General features: G+C 40.2%; 1 protein-coding gene across 4 annotated transcripts; it reads left to right on the top strand.

The window, feature by feature from the left end:
- The first annotated feature begins 191 nt into the window (after nucleotides 1–191).
- ccdc24 (coiled-coil domain containing 24) lies at nucleotides 192–18,959 on the top strand. 4 transcript variants are annotated; one of them, XM_076876573.1, is made up of 10 exons: nucleotides 192–245; nucleotides 1,546–1,707; nucleotides 5,822–6,009; nucleotides 10,855–10,971; nucleotides 11,071–11,175; nucleotides 12,719–12,773; nucleotides 17,185–17,242; nucleotides 17,562–17,658; nucleotides 17,885–18,033; nucleotides 18,175–18,959. In XM_076876573.1, the coding sequence occupies exons 2-10, from the start codon at nucleotides 1,558–1,560 to the stop codon at nucleotides 18,888–18,890; spliced, it is 1,635 nt and encodes a 544-aa protein (XP_076732688.1). In that variant the 5' UTR covers nucleotides 192–245; nucleotides 1,546–1,557; the 3' UTR covers nucleotides 18,891–18,959. The 4 variants fall into 4 exon arrangements, 3 of the variants coding, with proteins under 3 accessions (XP_076732688.1, XP_004542956.2, XP_004542957.2); XM_004542899.5 differs by having other exon boundaries at nucleotides 17,885–18,959; XM_004542900.5 differs by having other exon boundaries at nucleotides 213–293; nucleotides 17,885–18,959.
- The last annotated feature ends 368 nt before the right edge of the window (nucleotides 18,960–19,327 follow it).

Below are 19,327 nucleotides of genomic sequence, written 5' to 3'. Positions count from 1 at the left end.
TTCTTCGTGGCCTTGTGTGATACTTGAAGCCTACTGCGCCTTTAAATTTGCTCTTATTGTGCTTTATCTGTTTAGTCTTGTATTTATTTTTATTTTACAATATACCAAGTTTACCTGGATTTAATTGAGTGCAGTCTCTGTGTTAACGGTTCAGACAAATCTCGCGATATCTCTCCCTAGCAACTCAATTGTTATCCTTAGATACCATAGTCTCGCAAGCTCAACGCCCATCAAACATCGAAAAGGTGAGCCTCTCTTCCTCTTTGGCTACAGTGTTTTTTAAAACACATTTGGTAAGTAGGTTTCACACAGCGTGTTTTGTATCGTTTAGTGTTAAACTTACATTACATCGGTTTAAACGAGCTCCTACTTTCTGCTCCTGTCACTCATTTTCAGTAGTGCGGCTAAAGTTTATTAAGTCAGCAGGCCCGTTTGGTTTGAAACATGGCAGCACCATTTACCAGGAAAGAAAATACTGTGTAGTACTGCTGACGTTAATTACATAACGATTTTTCTTTTCTTTTCTTTTCTTTTTTGGTGTTATTTATGAAAATGAAAACAACAAGCAACAAAAGACTGCAAATATTTGGCCAGAAAGGTGTAGCCTGAAGTTTTAGCTTATTACCCAGTTTGATTCTTCTACTCCATTCCCCTCCTACTTATAAACTACTAGAAATTACTTAAATAGAAGCTTCTAACAAAGTGAAGTAGGCAAAAAGAGCGCAAAAAGCTGCACATCATGTCACGATCTAAAGCAGGGGTGTCCAACTCCAATCCTCAAGAAACAGCTGAGAAACAAAGTCATTGACATCTATCAGCCTGGAACGGGTTACAAAGGAATTTCTAAGGCTTTGGGATTCACGGTGAGAGCATTATTCACAAATGAAGAAAACAATGATAAACCTTCCCAGAAGTGGCCCGTCTACCAAAATTACTCAAAGAGTCTGTCAGTAATTCAAACAAAAGAACCCAGAACAATATCTGGATAACCGCAGGCCTTATTTGCCTCAGTAAACGTCAGAGTTCATGATTCAACAGTAAGAAAACGACTGAGCAAAAATGCTGCTGATGTCTCATCTCACATTTGCAAAAAAACCATCTTGATGATTCCCAAGTGTTTGAGGAAAATGTTCCGTGGACTGACGAGCCTTTTGGAAGGTTTAAGTCCTGTTACATCTGGCGTAAAACTAACACAGCATTTCATAAAGAGAGCGTCATACCAACAGCCAGACATGACGGTGGTAGTATCATGACTGCGGCTGCTTTGCTGCTTCAGGAGCTGGACGACTTGCTATAAATGATGGAACCATGAATTCTGCGTTCTACCAGAAAGTCCATGTTGACCATCAGTTTGTTATGCAGCAGGACAAAGTGTTGTAGTCAATACCTGGACCATATATATGTATAAATAAATGTATTATATACATTGGTTACTTGGAACATTTAAATATGGGGGGTATAAAAGAAATCAGGAAGGGGGCAAATACCTTTTCACACCAGTGTATGTTGTTATGTTCCACAATAATTTGTATTCTTCACTCTTAGATTGCCATTCACATGCAGTCACCTGATGAAAGCCAGGTCTGGGGCCCTGGCCAGTCCCTATGGGGCCTGATCGCTGAACATATTTCTGAGTCAGAGCTGCCAAAGATCTACACCGCACTGGGCCATTCCTTGGTAGATGTGTACATGGACATGCACACTGAGGTGAGAGAAGTTTTATAACTCCAGTGTTTGATGTCTTCTGTCTGCATACAGTACCACAACACCTGGTTTGTAAGTTGAAAGGTCCCTCTTCACAGTCAGCAGATTGTTTCATCATTCATATGGTTTTATTTCTTTGAGGAATTCACGCTGGGTCTGTTTCTAGCAGGATTTAACAAAAGTACTACCACAACTTCTGCAAGAATTTCCTTTTGGGCAGAAGCAAATCAAAACATTGCTCAGCTAAGCATTCCTAGCCAAACAATTTAAGGACTCTGGTTTAAGGCTGTGTAAGTAGGTTCGTTTTGCTGCATATATTCATTACTTACAATTCCCAGACTCCATAATAAAAGTGAAATGTGGGTTAGCTGGCACGGCGCCACAATGAGATCCAAATGTGAGCCAGACAGACTTCAGTATTTATTCCAGAGCAGCTAAACTCTCAGACCTACAGGGACTTGAAATGGCTCACAACTCATTAAACAAGCACATTTAAAATCAAGACTGAGGTGAAAATGTTCATTAAAAGAGGAAAAGTTTTGAGAAGAGTCAAAGTGAAACATGTCAGGGAAGAAACTGTGACTTCCTGATACTCATTAATAAAAAACTGTGAAGAACTGAGAAATGTAATTATATATTCATTCAAATTGAAATATCTTATTCCAGCTTTCATACTGTGGCTTGATGTGATACAACCACTGAACCAAAGCTGTGGTAAAACATATTTCTATTGTCTGTCCTTTTTTCTTTCTCAAATAATGAATTCTTAAAAAGCATTTTTTTCTAATAAGTGCATCTGGCTCTGTGGGCATTTTTGCCTCAGACATGTAGACCCCTGATTAGAGACAGCAGTGCACTCCGTGAGATGGATAAAACCTGTGTCAAATCAACTCGTGGATCCATCCACTGTGGCGACGCTTGGGAAATAAGGGATCAGTCAAATGTACCTTCCAAAAAAAAGTGCAAAGTCAGGGCATCATATGTTTTCTTTTTCCATAAAAAGCAACCAAACACCTCAGTAAAGAAAAATAAAGAACTGTAAAAGATAATTTCTAATGAATCTATGATCAGCTGACTAAAGAAATAAGTGAAAGCTGAAACACTCAAATGACAGACCTCAGACAGACAGTTGTGCTTCTGCACTTAAGATCAAGTTTGTAGGCTTTCTTTTCACCACCTTCTGAGGAACAGAAATTTCTCGTGCTTGGCTGTTTATTGTCTGGACTCCTCCAGTTTCTGAGGTGTAACTGAGCAAGACAGTGAAGCCAAACACCTTACAGTGGCAGCATTTGGTGTGTGTTAATGAATGAATGAGAAACACTGCAAATGCTTTGTAGAGCCTCTGAGGTTAAAAGCCACTACTAAATGCAGACCATTCACTCTTTACCAGCTTCTTTCTTCTGCTTGTTTAGTACTAAAATCTTTCCATGTGTTGGTCAGCCCTCCTTTCCATGCCGTGCCCCAATGGTTCAGTCACTGCTCACACAAAAAAAAGAAAAGGAAACCACCTGGATGTGCTTTAACTCGGCTCTAGAGGCCTGCCATGTAGATTCTTACCACATATAATATTTGTAGCAGTTTCTATGTGAAATCCACACGACAACTGTACGGCATGCAGGTACTCCTTCTCACTACTGCAAGATAATTCAGCATATGCACAACCCCGCACACACTATATACACACAGAAAGAAGCTCAGTAAGCTGAGTCACTCAGGGGGTCGGTATAACAGGGTTAAAGAGGCTAATCCTCAACTGTTGATAAGACTGTTAGCTACATATAATTTGACTCGACTGTGTGTATGTGTGCGTCAGCTTTGATTGTGCGCCTGTACCCTTGCACGTGTATGTGTGTGTGACTTTGAGTATTGCTCTGACATTTCTTCATCTACAGTTCAGTGTGTCTGACTGTAAAGCCTCCAGGTGGAATAACAGACTTGAGGCTAAAAGCTCTGAGAATTATTCAGGAAAAATAGAGCAGAGAGGGCCTTATCTGACTGTCACACAAGTACATTCAGGTTTTGATTCAGTCTTTACATTTACTTTAGGATGGATCACTTTCATTTTTCTCTCCACGGCTCTCTGTATGTCTTTTCTTTCTCTTTTCTGTCTATGTTTCTCTTGCAGCCACATAATGACTTCCATTCCTCAGTGAGCCACTGTGAAAAGTAATAGCAGATCTGCAGGTGTCTCCTCCATTCCTCAGCGCTGCCATTCCTCTCTCCATCAAGGCCCTCATTGTCTAAGGCGGCAGGATCAGAGAAAATATTAGACTCTCCCTATAAGGCCCGATCTCTCCCTGAACTCTCACTTTCACTCTGTCTTTCTCTCTTTCATCCCCAAAGTTAAATATTTTCAAAAACCCAATTTAAGTAGTTCAGCAAAACTGAAACGTTTCACCGGTGTTCCCTTGAAATAGCATTTGGATGAGATTGGCTTACTGCTGAGGAAAAAGGGAAAAACATCCAGGAACAACTCATTAGCCAGTGAGCCATGAATCCTTTAATATAAACACCTCAACGCCTAAAGGCACATGGCGGAAGTTAGTGTGTTTGTATGTGTTCACCATGATAGGGTGTAAATGCTGGCGTTACGAGAGGATGTGCACACACACACATACACATGCAAGTGCTATGTTTAATATCCTTCTTTTGAAGTAAAGTCTTTGCATCATGACATAAATGATTGGCAAGCAACAGGTGTTGAGGTGCTAATGGGATCCAGACTTCACTGAGGCATGAGCATTCACACGCGCTACAAAGAATAAAAAGGTTCTTGGCCTCAAAATGAACAGAGGTGTTTGTCTAATTTTCAGCCCAAGACATATAGTAGCCAGTGTGGTGTGAAAGCATGCTAACGGTGTATGTCGTTTTCAGATTTATATCGATTTTTTTTTCTCCTTTGTCCCTGTGGATGTAGAAGTTGTATTTCTTCCTGTTCCAAGAAGACTGTCAACTGTGCACAACAGTTTACAGTAAACAAGCTCTTCTTGCATCAGTGACAGCCAAGAAAATGTCTGCTCCTTGTAGTATTTAGTATTTGCACTGTCAGTGGAAATATTTATCTGTCCCTCAGTTTAACAGATTCTTTTTTCAGTGTAGAACTTCTGAGTCACTGTGAGGGAAACTACTTGTATCCTTACATTGAGTAAATACTAGTAGATTACCTTTAAAGTAACTAGCAGGATATTTTTTGTATTTGTTAACCACTGCTTTCAATCTTAATAGTTCTATGAATACAAACGCTATGCTGTCATTTTCATATGAAGCAGTATAGAATTATGGGTTACTCTTCTCACAGTTTATCTTTTTCACACATTGTTTTCATATTGCTGACCTGAAATAACTGTTATTTTTAAAATAATTGCCTTCCTGTCATCTTTAGGCAGGAAGCTTGCCAACAAAGTCAGTATCTGGAGCATACTCCATGTGGACTCAACTAATAACCAGCCCATTTACAAATCTGTGGATAAATTGTGTGTATGAATATTTCATGCTTAAATGTGATTTATCAGTATTATCCTACCTGAATTTGACCTAAGAACAAATTAAGGTAATTTAAACACAAGTCTTTAAATTCACTACTACCACTACAACAACTACTACTACTACTAATAATAATAATAACAATATTAATAATAATAATAATAATAATTACAATAGCTTTCATTGAAAATTAGGATTTTTCACTTGGATTTTTTTCCCTCCACATGTTTTTTTTTTTTTGGTGGTCTTTTTCATTTCAACTTTCATGTCCAACCTTTTTTGAATTCTGCCGCTTGTGAGCCTCTGTTATTTCAGTTTTCCCCTGCTTTCCAGCCTATTAGCCATGCAGGCTTCTGTCTTACATCATTGTCATCACTTTCTCTGCTTCACCTCCAGGTGGGCGTGGGTGTGTTGCAGTATGCAGATTGTAAACAGATTGCACAAACCTGTTGTTTCCAAATGAAATTGATTTACTAACTTGTGCACAGTGGTAACAAAATAGGCCGATGGGCGTTTCATAATTCTCATGGTAATTTTCCCTGCACACTTGTATTTTGCACCAATTACATTTCCATGTAGATATGAGTAAATGTGGGACTTTTAAACACTTGTCTCACTGTGGTACCTTTTGCAGGCAGAGATGTGGCACAAGATGTGGCAGGAGAACCAGCGAAGTGGAAAGCACGGCGGTGGGGCGGGGACCCCGCTCCCATGTCTGCAGAGTGCCCCTCTAGTTGACCCCCCTGCTGTGAAAGAGCTTTTGAGAGCTGAGGTCAAGATGTTACTACAGACTCTCGGCGAGAAAGCCAGCAGGGCAGGAAGGTAGGTGGAACATCTCACATACTCAGATCAACACTGCTGGACATGCTTAATGAACTAGTTATGGCGCTTTTATTCATCAGTCTCTGCTACAGCCTTGAAATGCACTTCAAAGTTTGGAGAATAACTTAATTTGTTATCTTGATAATGTTACCATCTATCCACTCTAACTAGAGCCTGTCCCATCTATCATATGGTGAGATGTGAGGGTACACCCTGGTCAGGTCACCAGTCTGTCCCAGGACTAAGTGACAATACATTGAACATTTTCTTAAGAAATTAAAAGCTTTATTAGTTTGTTTTTTTTATCCTGACTTTTTATGCCCATTTTATACATTTCTTTCTTTCCCCTGATCATTCATGTCTTTCCTTTATTCACCAGCCATTAGGTGGGCTGATCAGATGAGTTAAGACCATGGTCTCACACGTTTTACGTCATTTCTCCCTCCTGACAAAAAGTACCATAAAATGCTATTTTGTGCTCCCATGTCGGTTACAAATGGCATGGGAAAGCAGAAGGACAAAGGTTTTTGGAGACGGGAACTGGTGTGGGAATTGAGGAACAATAGGACAATTATAGGAGCGAGACACAGTGATAGATGACTGCAAACACTAGACTCGCACTCAGTGCAAGCTCTGTCGAATTGCAGATATGTTTTACTTTAAATGGGAGCCAAATACTCATCTTCAAAATCTTGTGAAAAGTTAGTATAGAATTGCAACAACTTTGAAGGAAAAGAAAGGCTGATTGAGATCCAGTGAAGGGCACTCAGGGAGACAGCTTTGAGACTTAGTACTCTATATCTGCTTTATATGTCATCAGGGAGTTATAAGCGTCTCAAGAAGTAGTAATAAAACTTCCTAATTCCTGTTTTTTCATCTTTTTTTTAAAATGTTTTACAGCTAATCGTACAATGCAGGTCAGAGATAAGCTTGTAACAACTGGCAATTTAATGACATGCATTAAAATACTCTGGAGAATGTCATAAAACCATTGGCAGAGCAATATTGGTTACCAGCACTGCCCTGCATTCTCACATTAAGACATAATGCCTTTGTGAGGAGGTGTGTGTGAGAGACTGAGACTATGTATGTTTAAGGTAGCAACTGCCCCAACAACTTGCAGTTTGCAGCCAGGAATGCTGCCGCATGACTTCTCTGGTTTTGCTGAGGCCTTTTAGGACATAAGATGGATTGCACTCCGCTTTGTGGCTTACCATTTATTGCCTGTCAATTTGTGCAGGCTGTTGTAGGCTGGAGGCAGCTTTTTATTCTGTGGGTTTCTGTGGACCTTTAAAAAGTCGTGAAAAGCCAATAATCAGAAATTTAGGCTTTAAATTGGACTTGATGAAAGGATTAAGAAGTTTAAGAAGTTTACTTTAAATAAGTGATGTGGTAATTAAAAAAGAACCATAAAGACACCTTAAGAAAGACACCAGCAAAGGCCTGCCCTGTTTACAGTATAAGTATCACCAAAGTCCAACCTGATTGCCATCTAGTCTTCACTAACAGCGCAGAATGAGTGGCAATCAGGTTGTCCTTGTTTTTTTGTCTTTTTAAATGTAGTTATTTGCGTTTGAGCTATTTGTGGGTATAAATTACGGGTTGATCTAATATTGTTTGTTTGTTTGTTTGTTTTATTAATCATGTCTTTCAAATGGTAAAAATGCCATAAAGACTGACATTTCCCAAACCCAAAGAAATAAATGTTAGAAAAGTCCTTATTTTGTGTGTTTAGTAGTTAAAATTGCACCATGGAAATGTTTTATCACCTCTTTGCTGTCTATGTGTGATTGGCACACAGTTGACATACACAAGAAGTTGAATAATTTGCAGGTATTTGATTAGACGAATTAAACTCTGTATAAAGTCTACACTATATGGTCAAAGTACTGGGCCACCTACACATCTAACCTACAGGAGCTTTTACAACCAGTTGTTAATCCAAAGGCATTAATATGGCTTTGGTCTCCCTGTTGCTGCTATAACACCTTCCACTCTTCTGAGAAGGTTTTCATTGAGATTTTGGAATGTGTCTGAGTTCTTGCCATTTTTTATCCAGAAAAGTACTGTTCACCACAGCCTGGTTCAGTCTTGGTTCCAGTTCATCCTAAAGGTGCTTGCTAGGATTGAGGTCAGGGCTCTGTGCAGGCCAATCACGTTCTTCTACACAAAACTCATCGAACTATGGATGTTACTTTGTGCACTGGAGCATGCAGGGGCAGAAAATGGCCTTTCCCAGACTGTTAAAGATGGAAGCATAGAATTGTCCAAGATGTCTGAAGCATTAAAAAGGGCCTCAGCGCAGCTCCAGAAAAACAACCCAATTAAAGATGTATTAAACCCACTCCTTCTCCACCAAACTTTACAGTCAGGCAGGTAAAGTTTTTTTTGGCATTACATGCTGGCTGATAGAAATGTGTGATTTCACCACTTCACAGAACACATTTCCACTGCTCTCAAGCTCAGTGGCCGCATCCTTCACACCACTCCATTTCAATGCTAACATTGTGCTTGGTAATGTAAAGCCTAGAAACCAGTGCCATGAGGCTTCCAGCACAGTTTGTGTACTGAAAGTTTGTGTGCTTCCAGCACATGTTAGATCCAGCACACTGTGCTGATGTTAGATCCAGAGGAGGTTCAGAGCTCTGCAGTTACAGAGTCAGCAGCGAGTTGGCGACTTTTACGCACTATGCACCTCAGGACTCAGCGACCCCGCTCTGCAACTTTACATGGTCATTCACTTCATGGGCGAGTTGCTGTGGCTCCTAAACGCTTCCACTTTGCTGTAATACCACTTACAGTTGATGGTGGAATATCTAGGAGGGAAGATATTTCACAAACTGACTAACTGTCGCAGCTGTGACATCCTATTACAGCACCATGCTCGAATTCATTCATCTATTAGTTGAGAAATATTTCAGTCTTGATCAAAGTTAACCAACAGACCAGCACTGCCCTCCACTGACTGGCTGTTTTTTTTATTTTTTTTATTTAAGACTTCTTTCTCCACAGTCTCCTACTGAATCTAGTTCGTGGATCAAAAAAAATATAAAATGTTACACTGGTGCGTGTTATGACAGCTCAGTTGACAGGGATTTATTTTGAAGCAATCTTAAAGGGATTTTTTTCTACAGATGGTAGCAAGGCCTGATGTTTAAGCTGACAATCCAATATCCATAAGGCTACAGGTCTGATGCCCAGAACAGCAGAGTGTCTTATTAACGTGTCACTGAGCAAGACACAAACTGAAGCCTCGCTCACTTGCAAAACACAAGTCACTCTTGTAAAGTGCTCTAGTTTGGATGTAAATGGATTATAAAAAGTACCATTCAGACCGAGAAACAAGCCTGTTGTTATTGGCTGGGAGGGAATAGTGCCAAAAAAAGGCATTGGTGCCACGCAGACTGTGCCAGTGCAAATCACCTTTTCTCTTTGAAGTTGGCTTCTGTGTAGTTGTTGACCTTGATGCATGGTACTGTGTGTGTGATCCAGGTCTTTGAACGTTCAATTAGGCTAAGTCCCAAGTGCATATCGGCTGAATGGCTTTCAGGAATAAGCCTAACACACACTTCTCGCTGATGCCACTTTCACTGTAGAGCTCGACAACCATCTGTTTAATTTAATATGCTCTGTTGGCGTTAAAATTGAGAATACATACATCAAGGTGTGGACCTCTCATACAAAGTATTTGTACCTTTAAAAAAAAAAAGGTTTACTAGACATTTACCTGACAGGACTGGTTTCAGCAATAGTTGTTGATGCAGTCGGTGCTGCATTTTTCTGTGTTTAAGTCGTTTGTATGAGGCGGTGGGGGTGGGTGTGTGCCTTGTAAAGCTGACTGATTTATCTTGTAGGCTTCCTCCTGTGTGGTCCTGATGTTCCTACCATTCAGTCTCTTACACATACACAAACACACATAGATGCATATCGTTGCCAGATTCGCATAAAAACATGCATTTTCTATTGCGCAGTGACTGTGAAATTAAGCAGAATGGATCAGGCAGAGAGCCACCTCACCTGCAGCTGCCCCTGTGGTTTGGCTTTCTCCATGAGTGAAGAAGATTTAATGCTGCTGCTGTATAACTTTTCTGCTTTGAGATATACATGCTTTTTAAAGATAACTTGTGGACACGTTTTAAAAATTTAATTCAATAAGAAGAGACCATTTGGAATAGCAGAACATGATTTATTGATATACAGAATTCAGTTAAGCTATTTGGCAATTAGATTTCAAAAACCCATCGTAGCAGAACAGCGTCCCACCAGTGACAGGAAGTAGGGCAGGACCCCCTGGAGGGCGGTGATGATGAAGATGAAGGCTTGGATGGCGCCCTGAGTGACTCGGGTGCTGTGGAGATGGGGAAGAAGTGGGTTGCGTGAATGAAAGTCTGAAAGAGAGAATGACAGAAGAGCACTGAGGTTTAAATTAAACAGATTGGAAGCTGATTGGGTTGAAGCTGACAGGCAAGAAGATGATTGGACTAGAACAGTGATGTCAGCATTGAGTTTTGAGAGCCAGTGAAAGTGGGACTGATACAAAGAATAGACTGGCAGGCAAAAACCACCAGTGCAGATGAGTGCTTACAGATCTTTCTTACTGAACTTATGCTTATGCTTCATTATATTCTTAACACCAAACAGCACATTCTACCACAACTTTTCTCACTTTTCCAACCAGTATTACTGCAGTGTAGCTGTCATGCCGCTGAAATCATTAGCAGATCCTATGAAAAAGTGCAAAGCGCTTGGATACAGTTTCAACCTCTTTTAGGCAATGCAAAGGATTAAAGCACTGTGGAAAACTGCAGAAAAGCAAAAGCTCAATCTGTGGCTCTTTTGTATTAGAGATGTTGAGGAGCTCCTGCATCGGTACAAACCTGAGACTCTAAACTACGCCCTCGGCCACCGAGACAGATGTCATACTAATTGCACCAACCCTAAAGATACTGACAGTGGAAGCAGGTTAGCAAGAGCCCAGGCTTGCTTAATTTACTGAGATTATGCAGAACTTGATAAAGTCTTGTAATCTTCTGTCTTCAATTCCAACCTGTCCCTCTTTAGGCCGGACTCCCGCTGCTCAGTCCAGTCCAGAGCTGAAGATGAGATCGAAGCGGTGAGAGGAAAGCTTAATGTCACCGAGATAGACCAAGTGGTTGATCGACTCAGGTGAGTTTGAGCCATGTTAAGGATTTCAAAAGCCTTAAAAAATTTTTGTTAAGTATTTGAATCAACTTTGAACTGGGTCATTTGTACCAAAGGGAATATTATCATCTGAATGTACAGATCTGTACTACTTTCAGACTTTTATTTGTTAAGTTTTTAAATCCCTCAGCTTTTCTGTTTGTGGGTCATTTGAAGTGTTCACATGTGGTTGTTGTCTGAAGCTGCAGCAGTCTTCACCATACTTGGCACCAAATAGCAGATAGATAGTGATAGTCTGTTAAAGCTAAGAAGCTGAGGGCAAGGCATCAAAACCTGAAACTTGAGGCTCGAAACAACGCTGTTGCTGGGTATCTGTGGTATGTGTAAGTAAGCAACATTGATGTCACACGTTCTCAAAGTTACAGAGCTAAAAGAAAAACAAAAGAACAGAAAATCTTTTAATGCTAGTGAAATGATTTTTTTAAAAGAGGCTCAGTGCTTGCTGTGAATCCACAAAGTCTGCCCTTCAGGGTCGAATGATTAGAATTTATTTACAAATCCGGCAGTATCGCCCTAATACATCCAGATTTTAATAAGCAAATACATTATCACACCTTCCTTTAAAGAACCTTTATTATTGTACTTAAAACACTTTCAGTGTTGTCATTCATTACTTTTTTGTATCAATACAACATATTGTTATTTGGATTGTGCTGTTCGGAGAAAGCACCGGTTGTATCGATCAGTCTTCTGTGAAATCAAACCAGTCTGGTTTGATTTCACAATAAACAAACAGCTGTTTGTTTATTGTGACCCCTAAAATCTTTTTCCGTACCTCCTTATATATGACCCTGTAGTGCACCATCTATACACACCCAACTTAGTGGAATAACGTAAGGGCATACATGCGGTCCAAACTGGGAAAGAGCACAGTTCACACTGGTACAATAGTTAAAGAATGAACTCTTGTCCTGGTTTTTGTAATACAGTCTAGCAGCGACACATCTTGCATATAATTTTTTTTGTGACTGACTCATTCATATTTGGTCTTTGTAACTCTGAAAGTCAGAGTTTCTCTGAGCCCTCTCATTTTCCCCTTAATTTCCCCCTCAGCCTTCCTCTGTGGCTTTTGTCATTGCCCTGCCTCCTTCACGCTCCATCCCTCCGTTTCTTCCTTCACCCCTCGCTCTGAGGCCCACGGGGCAAAGCAGTCGCTGGAGCTACCTTAGAAAAACGCCTCCCTCCCTCTCTCTCTTTCTCCCATTTCCTGCCTAGACCAGAACAAAAGGCCCCATTGTCAATAAATGGATCCCAGACCCGACCAGAGCCAGCAGAAGATTCTTTTTCATTTGAAAGAAGTGAATAAAATCTACTACGGTTATGTAACTGGAGAAGGGCAAAGATAGGGAGGGAAAAGAAAAATAGGACACTGTTTCCTCTGTACCGTATGAAAACTGCAGAGGATAAAGTCTGAGCAATGCACCTATTCTGTTGTCGCTGCCTGTGTTTTCCATCCTATTGAAACTGATATTTATCTGTCAGTCTGTCTGTCTATCCATCCATGCAGAGCTCTCCTAATAGGGGAATGTGAAGAACTGACCAGACTGGTGAAGCATATAAAGGTAAGAAGATTAGGATGGAACAGCCACCTATCAAATGAATGCTTACTCAACCTTGTTTTTTGTTAGTTGCCAGTGCAACACTGATGAAAATCCTACAGTTATTTACAGGTGACTGCACCAAAACAGCTGTGAATTTTACACATCAAAACAATCCATGAATTATGAGCATCGCGAAGGACTGTGAGGCCTGAATAATATGTGCTTTATCAATATGTAGCATAATCTGTAGAGTAGGGTTTTTCTTCAGGTGTAATTTTTCCTCTTAATCCCCAAACTGAGAGTTTACCTTCATCCAAAGTTTCTTCAGCTACAGAGAAAGAAACTACATACAAAATAGCATTTTTAGCATTTAGCATTTTTCGAGCTTGAGTTGTTTGATGCATGTTCATCGTTTCCATTACACTGACTTCCTCGTGCGTCAGCATATTTTTAGTCTGAAAGACAAAAGATATGTTTTTCCCTCTTAGTTTCAGTCCCTTAGGCAGTCCTGCTAATTCTCTTTTTGGCGGTGAAGCCCAGCCAGGGCGAACATTTTCACAAATCAGCATGCATGCACGCTCACAAAAGCCTGCAAAGCCTCAGTCTGAACTTGTATTTTCCATTTTTCCAGCCAAGAGTAAGATCAATCTCCTCCCAATCAATCAAATGGCATATAAAGACATTTTCACACACACACACACTCGATCTAACTACACATGTACGTTATCACAGAAACAGAGTGAGTTTAGCCAGATGTAGGACTTCTCTGCTGCCCAGATGTTGAAGTTATCTCTCTGTACACTCTTTTTGTGTCTGACCATCTACAAGTGTTGCATTGCCAAGAGCTTCTCTTGGAAATATTAGAAACCTAAGCAAAGAACAGACATTCAAGTTCACTGCATGTTTTCAAGGACCCAGCAGTGGATGAAGTGTTGTTGTGCCTGATGCGCAAACAGCTTCTTAAATTACTTAAACGTTCCTGTGAGGCGAAGATGCCATTAAAAAGATAAACAAAGCGGGAAAGGTACACAATATTGAAACCCTCATTGAGCTTTTTATTGTTGACAAAGTAAAACCCCGTGTAGGAGAGTGAAGATAAAGAGGAAACGTGACCCAAGCATGTGTTAGCTTTAAAAGCCTGACGGTGGGAAGTTAATTTTAACCACTTTTCTTTGTCTCTCTTAGATCTCATTTAAAAGAGATTGCAATCAGTGCCAGTAAGGAAATTGTTTCCTTAAGCAAGTGTCTGCTGTCTGATGTGCGATTGGCATGAACTCACTGTGCATGTTCAGTCACAGATGTGGGGACCGTGTTGGCCTTACATTGTGCAAGTCATCATTACCTTATTAAGAGTGAGCGCTTCAGATCTTGGAACAACACTGGCCTCAGGATCTTCTGTGTGACTTGTTTGATTATTAACAATTCTACAATCTCACCACATCTGAGGCGGTCATAAAGGAATCGACAGTCAAGATTTAGAAGTAGTTCACAGACTTGTGTATATTTTTCTTTAAATCACCAATTCTCTTTCTGTGTGTTTTTCAAGGGGAATTCAGATTCTGCTCCAAATTGGAAGACGTTATGGAGAGGCAGAGCTAAGCAGGAAAACATTTGAATGTTCAAGTCAGAGTTTTAGATCATAATTGTTAACCTCTGTTTTGTTCCAAGGGCTGCTTTTAATTTCTACATTTTTGGGGAGGCTTTTTCTTGTTTACGTAATCAACCACATGTTCTAAATGCTACGCCTGTCAGCCAGTAAGCTTTTTACCACGCACAGCTGAGGTTTCTATTGATTTAGAGTTATTCAGTGCAGTTAAATTATATTGTTTTTAAAACAGCTATTAAACAAAGGCATATCAGGCATATAGGGATTGTTACAGTATGAGCTAATTGCTTTTTTAGTGCTGGATGTAGCAGCCAATCATAAAATGGTCCTAAACACAGTCATAATGACCCATTTTCTCTTAGCAGGAGGGAGAGATAGTGACTTGGACCAGCACCAAACAAACAACTCTTAATGACAGTAGATAGGAGGAACTCACACATGTATACACAAACCTCTACTGATCCTTGTTTGAGTGTACTGAGTATAAAACACTCGAGCTGCGGAAAATATGTAAAAAAAAACAAACCTATCCTTACTCTAAAGTAAAGACCGCGCTGTCAGCACAGGTTTACACACAATTTTACACAATCTGTTAATAAGTGAACTTTTTCTTTTATGGACACTAACTGGTAAATCGGAATCATCATCATGACTCTCTTCACAGCTTTATTACTTATTAGGTCACTGATCTCTTCCATCACAGTCTGACTTTGGCTACGCTTTGAGCTTTACACAAAGTTACTGAAACTTATTTGTTCATAATAAATAAAGGAGTACGTCTCAGTGGAGCCTCTGATATGTAGTCTAAACATCGCAGTCAGCTTTAACTCACTGCTGTCATAGGACTGGAGTCTGTCAGGGATTTCATGATTTATATGATCTTTATTTAAACTGATGGACTGATTTTTGTTTGTGCTATCAGAGGTGCTGCTGGCTTTTAACTTACATTTTATTTTACTTTATTTTATTCATGTTTTTTTTTCTATTGAATTGCTAGCAGCCCTGCTCTAGCTCAAAGCTGCCTTACACCCCACCCTACACACCTGGCTTCTAAAATCAACATAATATAGTCCCATCTCAGAGATAAACGAGCACATCACAGTGCAACAGCTAGAGTATTATTACTTCTGTATGGTGATGCATTTCTGACAATACTGACTTTATAAAAGTTATACTGTGTAAAATGTGATTAAAAATGACCTTAATATGTCATCCTGAAAACATCTAAACTATGCAGTTCTGGTTAAACTGGTGTAGCTTCTCCACCAAATGCTACAGTCTGGCCAGAGCCTCATAGATATGCAAGACAAATTCAAGAATTCCTTCACAAATGGTGTTGCAGTTGCTGCAGGATAGTTATTTAACTGTATAATAACATAGGTGCTGAACAGACTTGCTTTTATATAGGATTATAACCAGAATAAAACCAGTTGAGTTGAGCCCACCATTGCAAAAAGAAAGGTGGCACTGGAGTTGAGCTCATCAGTCCAAACTGACTGAAATTGAATGCGATGTATTGTCAATCGGTCTGCATTTATAAAAATGATATTTTCAAAGCTTCACCAATTTGTAAGAGAGTTACTCGACTCAGTTTGAGTCGGCCAACGCTTGCTTGTAAACAGGTTGTCAAAGGTGCAATGGGCTTGCTGTTGAAAGCGTTCACTGCAACTTCTCGTTTTTGCCAAACGAGAAGAAAATTCAGTGCATTCACCAGGTGACAACCAGTTTTTCGTAGTCACAAGGAGGTTGCTGGCTTATTTTTACTCTAGTGTGACTGAGACTTGATAAAACCAACTTATATAAGGTGTTCCATCAGGATGCTGAAAGTATTTATTTATTTTTTTACTGCTTGACCAGCTTGATCAAGCTTGACAGAGCCATCTTAGAGAACCACCACCTCAGGTTATGAAAAGATGGCTGTCATACCGCTTTGAGCTGGATTTTGTAGAAGGATTAAGCTGCCGAGGAAGTTGCTGTAAATGTGTGTCGTGCAGAGGCGGATTTGGGTTCTCATGTATCAGATTAATCACTAAAACATACAGCCTTTCCTAAAATACCACCAAGTCTGCACTGTGGTAATGTGTTCAAACCCCACACGGACCACACAGGCTATTTTTGGAGTGCGTGCGCTTTAGAGTTGTTTTAGATTTCAGTCACTTCTCTGTCAGTGGCACCGCACATACTTTGTCTGTCGCTCTGAAAGACAATACTGGAAGGTTTGGGTTTGAATCCCACTATGAGAACAGGGCAGAGTATGTGCTTTATCTGTCAGTCTCCAGGCCTGTGGGTTTATGTGGGTATGTCTGTGTTTGTGCATGTGCGCACGCGTGCATGTGTGTTTGTGTAATAGTCTGCGGTGGCTATAAAGACTCTTAGTATTTGTGTTGCTGTAAAACGAGGAGGCTGTGCCAGTCTCTGGTAACAAACACATGCACATTAAGACACATTTTGCAATCAGGTCTTTGGTTTTGTGAGTTTCAGACACACACTAACACACAGAGCTCTATGGTTTTCATTTGCTATGGATATTGATGTTTGAAGCCAAATTATGATGGAACACTGCTGCTCAATCATTTAGCGGTTACACACATACACACATTCCTTTCCTTCTCCTCCCGCTGTTAGTTTTATCCTCTTCCCTGTTCCTTTGCTATTTCCAAAGCCTCATCTTAAGCATGTTTAATACATTTATATCCTATTTTTCCAGTGTGTCCTAATTTGGTGCCACAGCATTATGCTAAATGCTGCTGCGATGACGAGTAGAACTGCACAGTTTACATGAGCTCTCAAGTTTCTCTTTTCTCCTGTGCTTTGTGTTTCTTGCAGGCAAACATTAAACAAAAGTGTCACAGCGGACTTCATAAATCTGAACCTTCACTTGCAGGTTAAGTCACAAATTTTGGCATTTGCTGCCATCTGCTGGCAAAATATTTTGTCCAACACGCGTTACATGTCTTTATTTGAGTTTACAATTTGAAACTGATTCCAAGACATATTTATGAATGTAAAAGTGAGCTATGCAGGGTCTGTCTTCTGCTGATTAACAGGTAGTTCATGAGTACAAGGAGGCGTTCAGGGATTAGTTAGGATTAACAGGGACTTAATTTAATGTTTGTAATTAATAATCACAATATCTCAAAATAGTTTTAATCATATTTGAGACCATTTCATATCTCAGATATGTTGTGTTTGTATATTTGTAGACCTGAGAGAACTTAGAGGAGCTATACAAGTGGATTTGGAGCTCAGCCCCTTTCTGTTCCCACCTTCGTCCCCTTTGCCTGCAAAGAAAGGTTTCAGGTTAGTATGCATTATTATTAGTGACAGCTATGTAATTAATATTAAAATAGCTGCTTCACTTTCGTTGCTTGTTTTTGTCTTCTTATTCCATTAAATATTTTGAATGTGAACACGATGACGCTTTTCCTATAACACCATCTCAAAAAATACCTTCAACTGCTTCTTTTTGTTGTCATTGTGAATGAAAATTCCCTTAATTCGTGAACTTCTGATTCCTTTTCCACAGACTGACAGCAGCACAAAGCTCAGAGAGTCTGAAAACTTTATCTCCTCCATCAGTCCTAAGACCGCATCCACCTCCTCCTCTGTCCCCTCCTATTCCCAGGCCTCCAGCTAGACCCCGTCTCTCTAAGATGTCAACATCCAGGACTCACGGTCAGCATGGAGTCACATCAGCTTTTAATAAGTCAAGCAAAACACCTACCTGCAGCACTGCTGACACATCTGGGCATACACACGGTCTCCTCACCACTGACCACATAATGAGAAATAATAACCAGTGCGGTTTTTGTCCAGAACAAGACAGTGCTGGTCTTTCCTGCAGGACCCCGGATTCTACGGCTAATTTTGAAGTAAAATCTGAGAGAAACTCACCCCTTCAGAAAACCCATTTATCAGTAAACTGCAGGATTCACAGCCAAAGCACAGAGTGTGAATGGTCACCGCAGAGGGAGAGAAAGAGCAGCCCTGCATACAGACCAAGAAACATCAATATCACTCCGTCACTTGTTCCTGCTCCCAGCGGTCTCTGTAATGCAGGAAGTTGCAGCAGCAAAAGTACTGACCAATCTGTGGCAGCGAAATGGAAATCAGGTATTCAAAACAGGCAGCAGGATAGTAGCTGTGAAGGCAGTTTAGAATCAGCGAGCGCACAGTCATATGCTGATAGCAGGAGGAAGATGTCTGAGAATTCAGTCATGTCTGAAACTCGGAGAACTCCTGCACAGACATGCAGAAGGAAGAGCAGCGGTGAGACTTCTAGACATTTAAGTGGTGCCTTCAGGAATGATGGCAAAGAGCAACAAAACCTGGGTGGCCAGTGTGCAACACTTTGCCCATCTCATCCTTCAGCTGCATGCAGTCAGCGACCACCAGCAAAGATTAATGAACATTTTTTTACCTCTTCAAAAAAACCACAAGGGGGAAGCACAAGTCAGCCAAAAGAACCAGCAGAGCCCCAGTTTCTCCAGAGGTTTCATCAGCCAGTGCCTCCTACAAGAGTCCAAACTTAAAGACGACTACTACCTGAGGGCAATGGTGTGTCACAAGGAAAAATAAAGTTGGCTTGTAGTTCTGATGGATATTCTGTGTCTTCTAGTCATTTATTTTCTTCTCTTTTTATTTCCAAGCTGGATGAGTTGACAGTTGCAAAAAATGTTTTGTTTATATAAGGATTCAAAAAATAATAATAGCGGTGCAAAAGTCTCGAGTCACCTCTCATTTCTTTATATATTTAGGATTGAATGCCCTCTATGTTTTCATTTAAGGTACTTTGCTCATACAAGTAGTTACAAGAACACATAATTTGTTATCATTTCTTTTGTTGAGGTAACACAGTTTGACATGAAAGATGATTTTTGTACAAACTATATGATTCCAAAAAGTTTTTAGTGGCAAACTTGCCATATCTTGTCATGGTGTGCAGTGTGTTCCTAGAAAATTGGAAGGG

The sequence above is a fragment of the Maylandia zebra genome, linkage group LG18 (genome assembly GCF_041146795.1).
Source record: "Maylandia zebra isolate NMK-2024a linkage group LG18, Mzebra_GT3a, whole genome shotgun sequence".
Lineage (NCBI taxonomy): Eukaryota > Metazoa > Chordata > Actinopteri > Cichliformes > Cichlidae > Maylandia > Maylandia zebra.
Note: the sequence above shows the minus strand (reverse complement) of the source record. Positions and strands in the feature narration are given on the sequence as shown.

Excerpts from the sequence above, each read along its gene's own strand:
- ccdc24 (XM_004542899.5), top strand. The coding sequence starts at position 1,558 with ATGCAGTCACCTGATGAAAGCCAGGTCTGGGGCCCTGGCCAGTCCCTA. Across the intron at positions 1,708-5,821 it reads ACATGGACATGCACACTGAG|GCAGAGATGTGGCACAAGAT; the intron begins GTGAGAGAAGTT and ends TACCTTTTGCAG. Across the intron at positions 6,010-10,854 it reads AAAGCCAGCAGGGCAGGAAG|AGATGTTGAGGAGCTCCTGC; the intron begins GTAGGTGGAACA and ends CTTTTGTATTAG.